The sequence below is a fragment of the Nymphaea colorata genome, chromosome 13 (genome assembly GCF_008831285.2).
Source record: "Nymphaea colorata isolate Beijing-Zhang1983 chromosome 13, ASM883128v2, whole genome shotgun sequence".
Classification (NCBI taxonomy): domain Eukaryota; kingdom Viridiplantae; phylum Streptophyta; class Magnoliopsida; order Nymphaeales; family Nymphaeaceae; genus Nymphaea; species Nymphaea colorata.
This window is the reverse complement of record NC_045150.1, coordinates 1,250,067-1,265,870: the sequence shown is the minus strand read 5'-3', so window position 1 is coordinate 1,265,870 and position 15,804 is coordinate 1,250,067. Positions and strand designations below refer to the sequence as shown.

Sequence of the window (15,804 nt, the reverse complement as noted above, 5' to 3'; positions counted from 1 at the left end):
GTGATTGTAAGTTGTGCAAATTAACATTAGGCTACAATACAAAGAAAAAGGGCAGGTTAAGAAAACGATAACTAATGGAATCTCCTCTTGTCTGTCTAATGCTAAAAGCTAACATAAGGTAAAGCTAACATAAAGTAACTAATGGAATGCCCAACAACCTCTAGACTACATTACAGTTGCATGAAAATTTTAGTAGTGGGAAGCTTAAGGCCTTTTTGGCTAAAATAAATTGGATCCAATGAAACTTAAGACCTTCTTGACACGCAATATGATCATATAGCTAAGTTGGGTAGCTCATATTTTACTTCAAAGCAATAAATATTAATCAACAAATTTAACTCAAAATATAAGAGTCACTAGATCACAATGATTCTCATGTATCGGTTCTTACATTTAGAAATTTGTTGGTCATCCGATCCCCTAACAATTATGTTCTACCAGCGGATCTGTCTTTTCAGCCATTTCTTAGTCAACCATACAGATAGATGTGCTACATGAGTTGTATATTAGAAAAAAAAAAGCTTAAGATTCCAATGTATGCACGAGTCGGATTCAATAAGGATTTGAAAATCACACGTCAAACTCTAATGAATGTTTTTTGTTGATATATTTTCAAATATTTTGCATTCTTCTATACAAGCAGGCTTCGGAAACAACACTTAAAACCACTGAGATATCGAAATCCACAATCCACCAGCAATCCAGCATGCACATGGAAGGGCTTTAGAAACGAGAACAATAAGGCTAGATGAGAACCCACCGACATTTATAAATAATTACAGAAAACCGTCCATTGTTTAGGCAATTTAGAAATCATACCCTAATCATTGAAATTTTACCCATTAATAACTGGGTCAATGATTCGAAGAACTGCCCTCATGGGTGGCAGTCCACTAAAAAGTTGATGAAGACAAAAAATAATTGAAGTGTTTGTTTTTAAAATGATTTTTTCATGCCTGCTTGGTGAACTACATTTCACTTTCTAGATTGGTGACCCATTGCTGTTTTGATTTTGACCTTTCTAAAGGGTGTAGATTCCTTGTTTTCTGACATCTAACTTGCTCTTACAAGTGCTCTCTCTCTCTCTCTCTCTCTCTCTCTCTCTCACACACACACACACACACACACACACACATATCCTCCATGTTTCATCTACTTTTGAGCTGCATCAATCAACTAATGAATTTCAGAAAATACAGAGTTAGATAACTATTTGCGCCAGATAAATCTCTTTGATTTTAGTGCAGTACTGAGATCGAATATGGTGAATTGAACTTGCAAAGGATAGACAAAAAAAATTGTTTAGTCACGAATCATGATAGGAAATTAAATGGACTCGGCACTTGCAAAAGATATATATATTTACGCGATACTTTGTAGTTGATATAAGCTTTTTCTTTCTATTTCATATTAAACAAAGGCATTCCACCGGCGCTTTTGAATCTAGCAACCAATTTTTGTGCTTGGTGATGAACAATGTAAAGTATTTGGCAGCAGAACCATTAACTTTATTACTTTAGGGAGAAAAAACACCTTGCCAATTATGTATCAATAACTTTATTATATTTGGGATGAAAAAAACACCTCCCCAATTATGTACCCACCAAAGTAAATACGTTGCAGAAAGGGAATTTGCCTACAATTATACGTGAGACGTGGTACTACTTTGTTGGATACCATAGATTCATGCCTTTCCAATGCAAATAAGTGTGAGAGCTATACGCAAAGGATCCTATAATAAAGTTCCCCGTATAACATTAGGTCGCTACAGTTATGATGCGACAATAAATCTTACTTTTATCGTTGATTTACTTGTGTTCCACCACTTCGCTCGAGAGTCTTGATCCTGTATTCAAAGTCACAAAACTGTGGGACTAATTCTCCAACCCCCATGGCATACCAGTGTTTTAAGGGCTGTTTGGTAATAATAATAAATTGTTATTGTCTAATAAATTTGCTCAAGAAATTGGAGTAGTCTTACAATATTTCATGAATCAACCTTATTTTTTGCTGCCATGATGACCCGAAGCGCCTGAAGGTCCACTCAACTTCGCTAGAATCTAGAGCTGAGTAAATCCCATTTGAATTTAATGTGAAAGCAATGCTGCATACACTGATATAGACCACCGTTATAAATTTAGGTTTATTTGGATTCACCATATATAATTTGAGAATGAAAGAATAATTATATATCAACATCAATGAAACACAAGTTTGTTTAATAATTTTAATGATATTTTTTTGTTGGTAATTGAGGCACACATTAATATAGAAAGTCATGAGATTCTGCCAACATCAATGAAATAAAAGTTTGCTTAATAATTTGTCGAGTCACAGCTTTTGTTCTTGTCCGAGAGAGAAGGAGAGGTCGCGATTTCGAACGCCAGAGAGAGTCGAACGTGTCGGTGTCCGGATTTTATTACTCCATCGGTGGAAAAGACAGAAGCCACCACATTTGAAAGTTGAAACTTGAAACTCGTTCTCTCTCTCTCATCTCCCCTTTCGTTCTCTCCCTCCCTCTCTCTGAAGCTTATTATTGACGAGTTGGGGAGGGCGAGGGGGGAGACGCGAGGAAAGACAGGGTGGTGGTGGCGGGGGAAGGAGAAGTAAGCCGTTCCTTGCTTCCCTTCCTCGCCTCCGTCTTATTGCTTCTCCTTGATTCCTCTCCTACCCTTCACCCGTAGCCCTTCGACCCCTGCCATACGTCTGTCTCACAGAAGAGGAAAAAGCAAGGCGAGAAAGGTTAAGCGGCAAAAAAGGATGAGCGGGCAGGCGGCAGGCCCCGCGCCACCATTGGCATCAAGGCGGCATCACTCCTTGAACGCGAAGCGTGCCCCCTCCGTCGTCAAGAAGGCCGTCCCTACAGAGAATGGGACCAACGGGACCAAGCCCACCTCCCCTCCTCACCAACTCTCGTAAGTCTCTCTGGACGATTGATCGAATTCTTCTTATTTCTCTTGCTATTTGAGTTTCCCTATCTAATAGTTTTTTGATTTTCTGATGCTGACAAACTTTCGCCGTTCTATTTGGGACCTCCCCTTTTCGTGGTTTTGGCGTTTCTTCATTCCATTTAAATGTGTTGTATTCTCCTGGTTCAGCTCTCTTGGTGGGGAAAGGACTGTCAAGAAGTTGAGATTGTCGAAAGCTTTGACGATTCCCGAGGGGACGACGGTTTCCGACGCTTGTCGCCGGATGGCAACTCGCCGCGTTGATGCTGTTTTGCTTACCGACTCCAATGCTCTGCTTTCTGGAATCGTTACAGACAAGGCATGGTTTTTATTACTTTTCTTTTATGGGTGTCTTGTTAGCGGTACTCGAAGGTTTTAGTGGTGCGTTATTGAGAGTTATTTTTTCTGGTTTTCTTTTTCTCCTATTGATTTAGGACATCGCCACTCGTGTCATAGCTGAGGGACTGAGGCCCGAGCAAACAATAGTGTCAAAAATCATGACAAGGAATCCGGTGTTTGTCAATGCGGACTCGTTGGCTATTGAGGCTTTGCAGAAGATGGTTCAAGGTTACTCCTCCTCAATCCAAGTTACTATTAGAAAAGCAGCTGAATCTTTTAAGTGTCGGGTGTTTTTCATGGGTCACTGTATATATACTCTCCTAATTCGTGATTTCCTTTTGATGTTTTCTGAAATCGTATGTGGTAAATTTTTCCATGTGACCATGGTGTACCATATTGCTCTTTTGTTTTTTTCTTTGAGTGATTTTAATCATAATTTATTTTTATTAAAAACTAGCTATCAACAGTGGGAATACATATGCAGTGTGTCTTTTTCTTTATTTTCCTGTTCATATGCCAAAGTTAGCATTGTTGCACTCTAGAAGGCTTCTTATTAGATATGAACTGACTAATCAACAGGATGGAGGGCTTCATTAGAATGTTTATCAGACCTTCGAATGTAAACAATGAGAAGTGAGCAATCTCTCACCATTTATCAGCACTTTACTATTCCGGAGAGGGATAAGAGGTTTCTGACCTGTTTTTGATGTCAAGCGAGTAAGGGAACCTGCACATGCGTCCAAGCAGCACCGTCCGGTCACAAGGTTCCTTGAAGGATCTTTGTCAGGTTTCTTGAATATAGAGTGGGGAGCTAGCAAATCAAGATAATCAGTGGTACCCACACTTTAATTTGTTAGTATGCCACGTAGATTCTAGTCATTTCCTATCGTTGTATAGCCCATTACTTGTTTATTGTTAGATTGAGAATCAGATATAAATAGAAAGGATCTCAAAATGTGCTTACCAGGAGCTTCTGAGAGGGCATTTGCCAAAGAGATTGTGCACCTTTATATATGAACGTCCTTGTTGAACCAGACTTTATGCTACAAAAATGAAATGTTCAGGTCCTTGGTTTTTGTTTAAAAACTCTATTGGGGTTATGTGATTGTAAAGACTGAGCAGCTGAAGGTGAAGATTACTTAATAACACATGTAGACATGATAACTAGGCGAGTGAGACTCTCTTTGTCTATTCTATCTGCAATCAATGGTATATGGTGACCCCCCTTTTTTTATGCCTGGGGTGGGTGGGGTGGAGTGGTTCTGTTGTTGGTTTGTGAATCTTTTTTTTTTCCCTTTGAATATTGACCTCTCGTCCGTTTCCTTTCTTTCACCATTGAAACCTACATGCAATGTTGTAAAAGGAATATCAGAACACATATCCGTTGGGCCAACCTATATGCTGTATATTGTAAATGTAGCATAGCGTATTGTAAAAATTAATTTTTTAATTAAAAAATAAAAAATAGAAAAAATTGAGAAAAAAATGTTTTTTATATAAAAACTTGTCTCACATAAAGAACATTCATGATTCGTTGTTCATCAGCCATAATATGTCAACAACACATTAAAAAATGAGAAACCATAGATTCAAAATAACGTAATAAACATCAATCGTGAGTTTAAAATCTTTTAGTTATATCACCAATCCACAACATGTAATTGTTCAGTGCCAAGCGCCAAATATATTCATCCTCATTTTCTTTGTGAATTGTTTCAATGTCTTCAAATGGTGTGTCCTCACCAACATATGGTGTTTTTTAGAGAACTAGTAAAACCTCCTCCTCCCACATCTCTTAGAAATGTTTAGAAAATGGGAGGGATGAGCTATTTTAAAAGGAAGCATGAAAAAAAGAGGTTTTTTTTTTTAAAAAAAATTTTGTTTTGTCCCCGTATTGTAAAACAAAGGGGCATATCACATGATACAGGTGACACACCTATGATTTATAGATGTATCGTGCATTGTAGGTGTATCGTTTAGGTTTCTCGAACCTATATGATATGTATCACACGATACGGGCCTGTATTGTGCGATATGGATAGCACTGCTTGCAGGTTTTCCAAGTCTTTTCCAATACTGTAGTTGGAAGTTGGAACCATCTGGATGGTTCCCATTAGCAGTCATGAACTACCATTGCAGTCCTGCACCTTCTGCTTCTGACCATTCCCTTGCTTGTATCATTGCTGCTTCCGGTCTCCAACAGGCAGCATGTTGTCGTCGACTGCATGCTCATGCCTCACCTGAATCTTGCAGCTCCCCCTATGGTAAAGGAGAAACTATTTGATGAGAACAGCAGACATTTTGGCCTCTTTCCATTTACTTGTTTATCATAAATGACCTGTTACATCAAGCATCTCAATGAACTAATTGGTGATTTTGTGTAGACTGTGGACTTCATTGTCATAAGTCAATATGAATCTGTGACATTATATCAATGCGACATTGTGATATTACAAAATGATTGAGATTTTTGAATAGCAAATATGGTCAGAATTTATCAAGTGTTATATTTTAAACAAAATGAAGATGAGAACAAGTTCATGCACAAATAGAACAGTTCGAATTTCACTGACTATCTCCATGATTACCATGAATGATGATAAAAATATTCAAGACCTGCATTTAAGAATATAAAATTAGGTGAATGCCGACTGGGTCAACCACCTGATTTGACCTAGACTTGGGAAAGGATGAGGGGTTATCAGCTCACTTGTCTTGGATGAGTCAAAGAGTGACTGGGTCAAGGTGTTCTGATTAGGTTTTCAGTTCTTCATACAAGGAGAAATTTGTATCTTGTCAAGTGCTATTTTATATAAGACTTTGTGCTTGTGCAGAATGCTCATTTGGACCATGCAAACAATACCATAGCCTTTTTAGAGACTACAAATCACATGACAGCTGTTTTGCAGATGATCATATACTGGTGATCCTGGTCCATGTGATTAATAGTGTGATACTGGCTGACAAACACGATTGCTGAGCCAAGTTTAGAGGATCAACATTTAGCAAGGGAGTTTCCTTTTGTAGTTCTTTGTCTCCTAAACATTTTGCTGTTTTCTATCATTTAACCAAAATCATCGCCAAGCTCCGGAGGCTTTTTAGCTGTCTGTAGTACATGTTGACAATTTCTTATCAATGTGAAATTCTACTGTTTTCTTCAGGCATTTACAAATGTGTTTGCCGACTGAACTGCTTGTAAGGTGTTCTTGGACTTGACATTTCATATTGCTTAAATTCAGTCTTATTTATTTATTTATTTTGGCAATATTCATTCCAATAATTTTCTTTTATTTATTTTTTTGTAGTTCATAAGAAACATGCTTATATGTCAATTGATTTGAGATGCTGTTTTGAATGTAGGAAAATTTAGACACCTCCCTGTTGTAGAAAATGGTGAAGTTATTGCTTTATTGGATATCACAAAGTGTCTATACGATGCTATTTCCAAAATGGAAAGGGCTGCTGAGAAAGGAAGTGCCATTGCTGCTGCTGTTGAGGGGGTCGAGCGCCAATGGGGACGCGATTTTTCTGGTCTGTTGCTTATTCTGATTGTGTGACTGCTGCTAATGTTGTCTTGCTTTTATATTTCAATAATATATTGGACGCATCACACATGCTTATGCATCTAGTGGATGCACATGATGACAAGAAACTATTATGGCCAAATTGGAAGGAGATCATACATTTTCTGGCTGTGTGCTGTACACATTGCATTCACTTTCTATTTCATTTATAACTCAATTACGACAATAATAGCAAAAAATAGTAATCGTATTACTGATGTTGGTATGGTCTGTGGTGTGCAAGTGTATGTGTGTTTTTGTGTTTTGGGTGGTGGGGCATACATACATGTGTGGGTGGAGAGAAAGAGCCACTGGTATTATGAAATCAAAATGATTTTATGACCAGCCAATGTTATTGGTAGAATATCAGATATCTTCCGTATAACTCAATTATGGTATTTATGAGTTTTCTGGGTAAAATTTTATGTACTTGCTTACCATTCATTTTTGGGAGCAGAATTTGATTACATTAAATTGAAAAAAAAAGAGTCATAACATCACGTGCACAAAAGAAAGGCAAGTAATAAAAAAAACTGTGCTAGGTGCATTCAAATTTAAAATTTCAATGTAAATTACATTAAATTATATAAAAATGCTAACATCAAAGCTAGAATGATGTATGCACAAGGTCAGGTAATCAATGAATAAATCTATGGCTAAGTAGTTTTTTATGTAATTTATGCACACAGCTTATTTCAAACAAAAATCCATCACTGTTAGTCTGTGACTAGTTTTTTGAGACTTCGTCTCATTTGTATTTGGGTCACCTATCCGGGTCTGGATCTAGATCCGATCCAGTGTGTTTACTGTTGTGGCCCTTAACCTGCGTAAACACTAATTTCGGTGTGTGAATGATATTCTAAGAGAGAGAGAGTCTCGTTGCTAGTGGGCACCAGTCCTCTTCACCCGTGGTTTTTTTCCTCTTGTTGAGGGGTTTTCCACGTTACATCGTGTTCCTTTCTTGTTTTTGATTCTACATGGTATCAGAGTCGGCTGGCTTTGAAATTACTGTTTAGTTTGGACCAAAAATCCCTAGACAGTGCTTGGGTGAAGGATTCCCTGTTGCATGCTTTTTGCCGTAGCCGTGAAGTTCCGGCATCCCACTGTGTGCATCACCCATCGTAAAGTTTCTGTGATCTTCTGACTTCCCACTGCTCGCTTGAAGTCACCCTCGCTCGACGCTCTCCATTGCTTCCCACTTCTCGCTCGAAGGCACCCTCTCCCGATGCTCTCCACTACTCCCACTGCTCGCCGCCGTGGTCTTTTGGTGTCGTTGCCTTGAGTTCCGGCGAGGTCTGCCCGACGGAGTCCACTCCTACGTGCATCTCCCAAGGGTCGCCATTGGTTCTGCGCTCCTTGTTCAACGGTTGAGTAGCTGCCGTGGAGTTCTGGCGCCCCGCCCCTGTCCTGCTGCCTTCTCCTGTCGTGCGTGGGGGCTATCGCTATGCTTCTACTGTTGCCAGTGTCAGCTGGTCGCCTCCCATCCACCGTCGCTAGTGTCAGTTGGTCGCCTCCCATCCGCCGTCGCCTGAGCTTTGTCCGTCTGCTGCCTCTGCTCAAGTGTGCACAACACCGACGCCCGAGCCTCGGCTACTGCCCCCCTGCTCCGCCGTGCTCCATGCTCCACCGTGCTCCCTGCTCAGTTTGCCGATTCTTCTTCCTGTCATTGCCTGTGCAACTACATCAGCCATTCACTCGCCGTTGCCTTGTCGCTTGCTGCAGTATTGAAATCTGATCATGGCAGATTATTCTTCTTCTATAGTCAATATAGACCAGCCTGATGTTGGGGCGTCTAGAATTGAGAATATTCCAGTTCAAGTCACTACAATTCGCCTCACCAAGGAAAATTACCTTCAATGGTCCCCAACTATCACTATGGGGATTGCTGGTCGGGGCCGAATTGCGTATGTTAGCGGAAGGAAAGTTGAACCCCTTGAGACTAATGTTGCTTGGGACACATGGTTTCTTGAGGACAACCAAGTTAAGGCTTGGATTGTCAACTCTGTGTCTCCCGAGATTCAACCTCTTATTGTTCGCAAGAGGACTGCGAGGGATATGTGGGTTATACTTAAGCAGATGTATGGTCAAAAAAAGAAAGTTGTTCGGGTGTATCAGTTGATGAAGAATGTCTATTCTCTTCGGCAAGGTGAACACTCTGTAACAGATTTCTATGCTGCTTTGAAATCTAAGTGGGAGGAATGTAACAGATTTCTATGCTGCTTTGAAATCTAAGTGGGAGGAACTTGACTACTACTTTGATGACGCTTGGGATTGTTCTCAAGATCAAGTGCGTTATTTAGCCAAAGAATGAGAGAATAGAGTATTCCTATTTTTAGCAGGGTTGAATGATGACTTTGAAGGTATAAGGAGTCAAATCCTTAATCTGACAGACTACCTAGTATTGAAGATGTTTACTCTCGTGTAGAGACTGAAGAGCAACAACGCCTTGTTATTACTGGAAAAATGGGGGATCACATCTCGTATAATGAGAGGTCTGCCCTTGTTAGCCGTGGCCCTGTAGGAGCTGCCCGACCTCTTCGCAAGTGCACTCATTGCAAGAAGACTACAGTGGATTTTTGTTGGGACCTCCATCCTGGAAAAAAGAATAGTTGAGGCAAACCTTTTAGTGGGAAGAAATCTACTTTTGATGCTACCAACTCTAGTGGAGGGAGAGCCTCTATCTCAGCTGAATAGATTCGTGAGTTTCGTGCTTATCTAAGTCGGATTGATGTTGGTCAGGTTGAAGTGTCAGATGATGTGAAGGTTAACCATGCTTTGGCCATTTCTAGTGAAAAAGATAATTCTTGTATGGAAGAATGGATTGTTGACAGTGGTGCCACCCATCACATGACTGACAATCCTAAGTTTTTTTATAAGTATAAGCTATCTTCTGGAAAGGAACGTGTTTCTCTTGCCGATGGTTCCTTTACCTCTGTGGTAGGAAAAGCGAGTCTTTCTTTGTTAAACAAATTTTTAGTGCATAGTGCCTTACATGTTCCTTATCTTCCCTTGAATCTGTTATCTGTCAACAAGATTACTAAGGAGTTGAACTGTGAATTCATATTCTCTGCAAATCATTGTGTTTTGCAGGACTTGGTGACAGGGAAGATGATAGGGATTGGTTTGGTGTCTGAAGGCTTATATCGACTTCCCATCCGTGTGGCCAATGCTCTTATGACATTAGTTAGCAGGACTGAGAAAAAGAGAGAAGATTGTCTTCAATTATTTTTGTATTGGCATGAACGCCTTGGACATCTCCCTTTTGGAGTTTTGAAACAGTTATTTCCTGAGTTATGTTCTAGTTTGGACATATCTAGGATATCTTGAGATGTATGTTAGTTTGCTAAACATGTTAGAGCTTCATACCCTGTTTCCAACACTCGTGCTAATGAAGTTTTTTTCTTGATCCATTTTGATGTGTGGGGGTCTTCGGGAATTCATACCCATTGTGGTTTTTGGTATTTTATAACATTTATAGATGATTACTCACAGACTACCTTTGTTTACCTGTTGAAAGATCGTAGTGAAGTGTCTCATGTCATAGAGACCTTCATTCTTCTTGTGGAGAATCATTATGGTGGTTCTGTTAAGACCTTTCGGTCTGATAACGCTCGTGAGTATGTGTCATGCTGTTGAGGATTTCCTTCGAAAAATGGGAATTGTTCATGAGACATCTTGTATTGTAGTTATACACCTCCTCAAAATGGGGTCGCTGAGAGGATAAATCGTCAGTTGCTTAATATCACCAGAGCCCTCTTGTTTCAAAGGAATCTTCCCAAGCATTATTGGGGAGATGCTATTTTTACCAGTGCATCCTTGATTAACCGCATGCCTAGTCGTGTGTTAAATGGGTGGACTTCCCACTCTATGCTTCCAGGGAATCATCAACCCTTTCACCTCCCCCCTTGTGTCTTTGGGTGTGTTTGCTTCATTCATGATCACAACCCTAATGTTAAAAAACTTGATCCAAGGTCAATCAAGGAAATATTTGTTGGGTATCCTCCTACTCAAAAGGGGTATAAATGTCTTGATCCTACCACTGGTCGTGTTTACGTTACCAAGGATGTCACATTCTTGGAACATGTCGCTTATTTCAGTGAGAATTCTCTTCAGGGGGAGAAGTCTATGTCAGGGGAAGAGTATTCTTCGAGTCAGGAAATTCAGTTTACAGATTTTTTGGAGTACAAGCGGGAAGAGAGTCCATCAGTTGTTGAGGTGCTTGAACATGAGAGGAATGAAGGGTGTTCCATTGGGACGGAAGAGGAATGTAATCGATTGTTTGGGCAGGTGTACTCTAGGCGAATAGTTCGTACAGATAAGGTGACTGATGGTGATAATTCTACTCTTAATCCCAATCCTACTTCTTTCCTGGATGACCCAACTCGTGCTCAGAAAAAACCTATTGAGGAAGACATTCAGTGAGAAAATGTTCAGACAGACGCTGAAAATGAGGAGCTTTAGACAGAAACTGTTCAGACAGAAACTGTTCAGACAGAAATTGAAAATGAGGAACTTCCCATTGCCTTGAGAAAGAGTGTCAGGTCCTGTACCCAACACCCTAGTGGTAACTTTGTGTCATATTTTAGACTGAGTACGAATTACAAATGTTTTGTATCATCTCTCTTTTTGGCTATGATTTTCAGGACTGTTACAAAGGCTCAGAGTGATCCCAAGTGGATTCATGCTATGCAAGAAGAGATGGAAGCCTTGAGCAGAAACCAGACATGGGAAGTGGTAGAGATCCCTAAAGTGGTTCATCAGGTTGGATCCAAGTGGGTCGACACCATTAAGTACAAACCAGATGGGAATGTTGAGAGGTACAAAGCTCGCCTGGTTTCCAAGGGGTTTAGTCAGATATGAGATTGACTACTTGGAGACGTTTGCTCATGTTGCGAAGATGAAGACTGTTAGAGTTATTATTTCTCTAGCAGTGTTGAAGGAGTGGAAGATGTGCCAACTTAACATTAATAATACTTTTCTCAATGGAGATCTTGAAGAAGAAGTATATATGTGTATGCCCCTAGGATATGAGAAACCAGGAAAATGCTGTAAACTGAAGAAGACTTTGTATGTGCTCAAGCAGTCTCCCCGAGCATGGTTTGAACGTTTTAGACTTGTAATGAGACAACATGGCTACAATCAAAGAAACAGAGATCATATTCTGTTTGTAAAGAAGAAGGAAGGTAAGGTTACTTTCTTGTTACTCTATGTTGATGATATGATTGTTACATGTGATGATGAAGATGAGATAACAAGATTAAAGAGTTTATTGGCTGTTGAATTTGATCTCAAGGACCTTGGCAAACTAAGATATTTTCTTGGTATTGAAATTGCTAGATCAGGTACGACCCTTGTGCTAAATCAAAGGAAGTATACCCTGAATTTACTGAAGGGGACAGGAAAACTAGCGTTTAGACCGGCTTCTACTCCTCTGGATGCTGGATACAAACTCAATATTAAGGATGAAGAACCTCTTTGTGAAGAAGCTAAGGGGAGGTATCAATGTCTGGTTGGAAGATTGATTTACCTGACTAGACCTGATATCACCTTTGCTGTAAATGTGATGGGTTAGTTCATGCACGCGCCTACAGATACTCACTTGAAGGCTGTCGACAGAATCTTGTGTTACTTGAAGAGGAATCCTGGCAATGGGCTTTTATATGTGAAATAAGGACCGATTGAGATGGAAGGGTATTCAGATGCAGACTGGGCAGAGTGTTGATACTAGAAGATCTACTTCAGGGTACTGCGTTTACTTGGGGGGAAATCTTGTTGTTTGGAGGAGCAAGAGACAAGATGTTTGTTTCCGCTCAAGTGCAGAGGCTGAATATACGGCTGTTGCTACTGGAGTGTCAGAATTACTGAGGTTGAAAGTATTACTGACTGATATTGGGATAGAGACGGAAGGACCTATGAAGATGTACTATGATAACAAGTTCGCAATCAATCTGGCCAACAACCCTGTGTTACATGACCGAAAAAAGCATATCGAGATTGACCGTCACTTCATCCGGGAGAGAATTGATGCCAGAGAGTTGATTCTACTATATATGAAATCTGAGGACCAAACTGCTAAATTGCTGACGTTCTAACTAAAGCCTTACCTGTGACTCAGTTTGAGAGAAATGTATCCAAGTTGGGCATGTTTGATATGTATGTCCAACTTGAGGGGGAGTGTTGACATATGTTGTATTTGGGTCACCTATTCGGGTCTGGATTTGGACTCGATCTAGTGTGTTACTGTTATGGTCCTTCTTAACCTGTGTAAACCCTAATTTCAGCTAATTTCGGTGTGTGAATGATATTTTAAGAGAGAGAGAGTCTGGTTGCTAGTGGGCACTAGTCCTCCTCACCCATGGTTTTTTCCCTCTTGTTGAGGGGTTTTCCACGTTACATCGTGTTCCTTTCTTGCTTTTGATTCTAAAGGAACAAAATGTTGCCACAGAGTAGTAGAAACTCTCAGTCCATATCTTATTGTTCTTGTTGGTTCTTTCTGTTCCTTCAATTTTCAAGGCCAAGGACTACTTCCTAGCATTTTGATTCAATAATTGAACTCCATCCGTCCAGCAACCTATGATTTCAATTTGTCCCCTTCCTGAGTAAGGGTTATGCCCTCTATTGCCAAAACTGCTAGGTGCAGCCTAGTTGGTGACGTAAGCCTTGAGTAAGGGTTGTGCCCTCTATTGCCAAAACTTCTAGGTGCAGCCTAGCTGGTGATGGAAGCCTAGAGCCTACTTGGGACTATGCACATTAAGTGGTAAAAAAAAAAAAGCAAACCAATGAAGTGGAACAGTAATTTTTAGAACTTGACGATAAAACCGAAGCATTTCTCAATGGAAAACCTACACTTATGAACAAAAAAAGATTAGAATGCACAGTGACATATAAACGTTAGGCATTTTATAATATGATAATAAGCATAGTTAAGATATTGAAAGAGCAAATTTGATAAAGCTGAAGAATGAAAGTTCAAAAGCTTTGTGACCTGAAGGCAACAAGTTTACAATCTAACTCACATGGCGGTATGGGTACAGAGATACATGTATGGACATGGTAACTTTAGAAAACGTGGGTACGGGATAACACAAAATAATCGAAATGAAAGCAACATTTAAATAAACAAGTGACATAACTAAAAAACATTATATGTTAGTGAACAATAACTCTAAAAAACAAAATGAAAACTGAGCTAGAAAAAAATAAATCAAATAAAATTAAGTTATTTAGATCAGCGTCTAGCTAAAAAATACCTAAGTTTGTCTGAGTACCTATTTTAGCTTGGTATTAGATCATAGTAACAAATAACGTCTCTGAATGTTAAACACCAATGTTTTTTTCGGGTATGATACAACTGTTAAGTTTGTACAATATGAATCGGGTCACCCAGACCCGACCCATTTGATCTACATGCCCAACACATCATGGGCGGTGGCATACTTGTAAATCTTAATGTTATTTTTGTATATTTTATGATGTACTCTAAATCGTGATTAGTATATAATGATAACAAGAAGCAGACGTCATTTGTTGCTGCCCTCTTTCATCTCTCTCTTGTTTGGATGTGCAGCCCACTTCTCTCTTCCTCCTCTTGCATCTAACTTCATTTGGTGGTTTGGTATTGGATATCAAAATCTTACATGGTATCAGAGCAGAGTTTTGCCACTGAAAATGTCTGGTAAGAATCTCTAATTTCTGCCCTAATCTTTGTTTCTTTTCTACCCTACTCCCCAAATTTTCTGCCCTAATCCTACCGTCTGCCCTAATCCGTCTTAATCCTATCGTCTTCCCTAATTTGCCCTAACCCTACTGTCTGCCATAATCTGCCCTAATCCTATCGTCTTCCCTAATCTGCCGTAATCTTACTGTCTGCCCTAATCTGCCCTACCCCTATCGTCTGCCCTAATCTGTCCTAATCTGCCCCACCGTTGGCCACCTAACCTTAATATCAAAATTTCTATTTTCCCCCTATTTTCTGATTATTGCATCTATGGATCCCCACCGCAATTCCAACATCTTGTCGTCCAATTTCCTCTCTCAACTCATCTCATAAAAGCTAAATCATACCAATTATTTGACATGGAAACGTAAAATAGTCGCGTTCATCAAAAGTCACCGTCTCTATGGACATCTCAATGTCACCACACCTGCACCACCTAAATGGATTATGCGAGATGAAGAATGTTGCAGAGCAAGTTCAAGAGACCATTGCAGAAATCAATCCTGAATATGAGATGTGGATGGCTCATGATCAATCTCTCGTTGCTTATATCACCTCCACACTATCAGAGGAAGTTTTGGTGGGTGTTAATGATGATCTTTCAGCACTTGAGTTGTGAAATGTACTTGCTACCACATGTTCTCAAGTGTCAGAAGCGAGATGTCTACAACTCAAGAGGCAATTTCAAGATATCAAGCGAGGCACACGTTCAATCTTGGATTATATACATGAGATCGAAAATGTCAGTGATCAGCTTGCCATCATAGGACATCAAGTCAGCGACAAGGACAAGGTACAACATACTTGGAGTGGATTGGGGTCAAAATTTGATGTTTTCTGCACCGCTTTAGAGGTATTGCCTGTTCTTCTCTCTTTTGAAGACCTGAAAGCAAAACTGATTCAGCATGAAGCGAGTCATGTACAACGACGACATGAATTAGTTCATTCCGGTAGTTACAATGTATTGATCACTGGGACCCATGCTTTACAAGGAAGTCGTCCAAGAGTTTGGAACTCACACGCAGGGGTGGGGAGAGGTATCCTTCCTACACCTAACACAAATGTACAGGCAAATGTACCACGAAGGATACCTACTTGTTTTTATTGCAATAAGAGAGGTCATGTGAAGTCAGAATGTTGGCATAACCCTCAGAACAAGGGAAAACAGGTCAGGCGTGACAATAAGGCAACATGGTCATCTATTTTGAACACAACTGTGGCATCGAACATTTCCCTT

At 39.9% G+C, this 15,804-nt stretch overlaps 2 protein-coding genes across 2 annotated transcripts in view; both read left to right on the top strand.

Annotated features, from left to right (window-relative positions):
- Window positions 1-2,441: 2,441 nt before the first annotated feature.
- LOC116266827 (CBS domain-containing protein CBSCBSPB3) overlaps window positions 2,442-15,804 on the top strand; it is a 29,028-nt gene continuing 15,665 nt past the window's right edge. The window contains exons 1-4 of the mRNA XM_031648229.2: window positions 2,442-2,915; window positions 3,099-3,267; window positions 3,383-3,515; window positions 6,648-6,818. Coding sequence (XP_031504089.1) covers window positions 2,761-2,915; window positions 3,099-3,267; window positions 3,383-3,515; window positions 6,648-6,818 — 628 coding nt within the window. The 5' untranslated portion in view covers window positions 2,442-2,760. The remainder of the gene's footprint in view (window positions 2,916-3,098; window positions 3,268-3,382; window positions 3,516-6,647; window positions 6,819-15,804) is intronic.
- LOC116266828 (uncharacterized) lies at window positions 9,412-10,229 on the top strand. Its single transcript, XM_031648230.1, has 2 exons — window positions 9,412-9,787; window positions 9,941-10,229. Exons 1-2 carry the CDS (start codon window positions 9,659-9,661, stop codon window positions 10,175-10,177), a joined length of 366 nt encoding a protein of 121 aa, XP_031504090.1. The 5' UTR covers window positions 9,412-9,658; the 3' UTR covers window positions 10,178-10,229.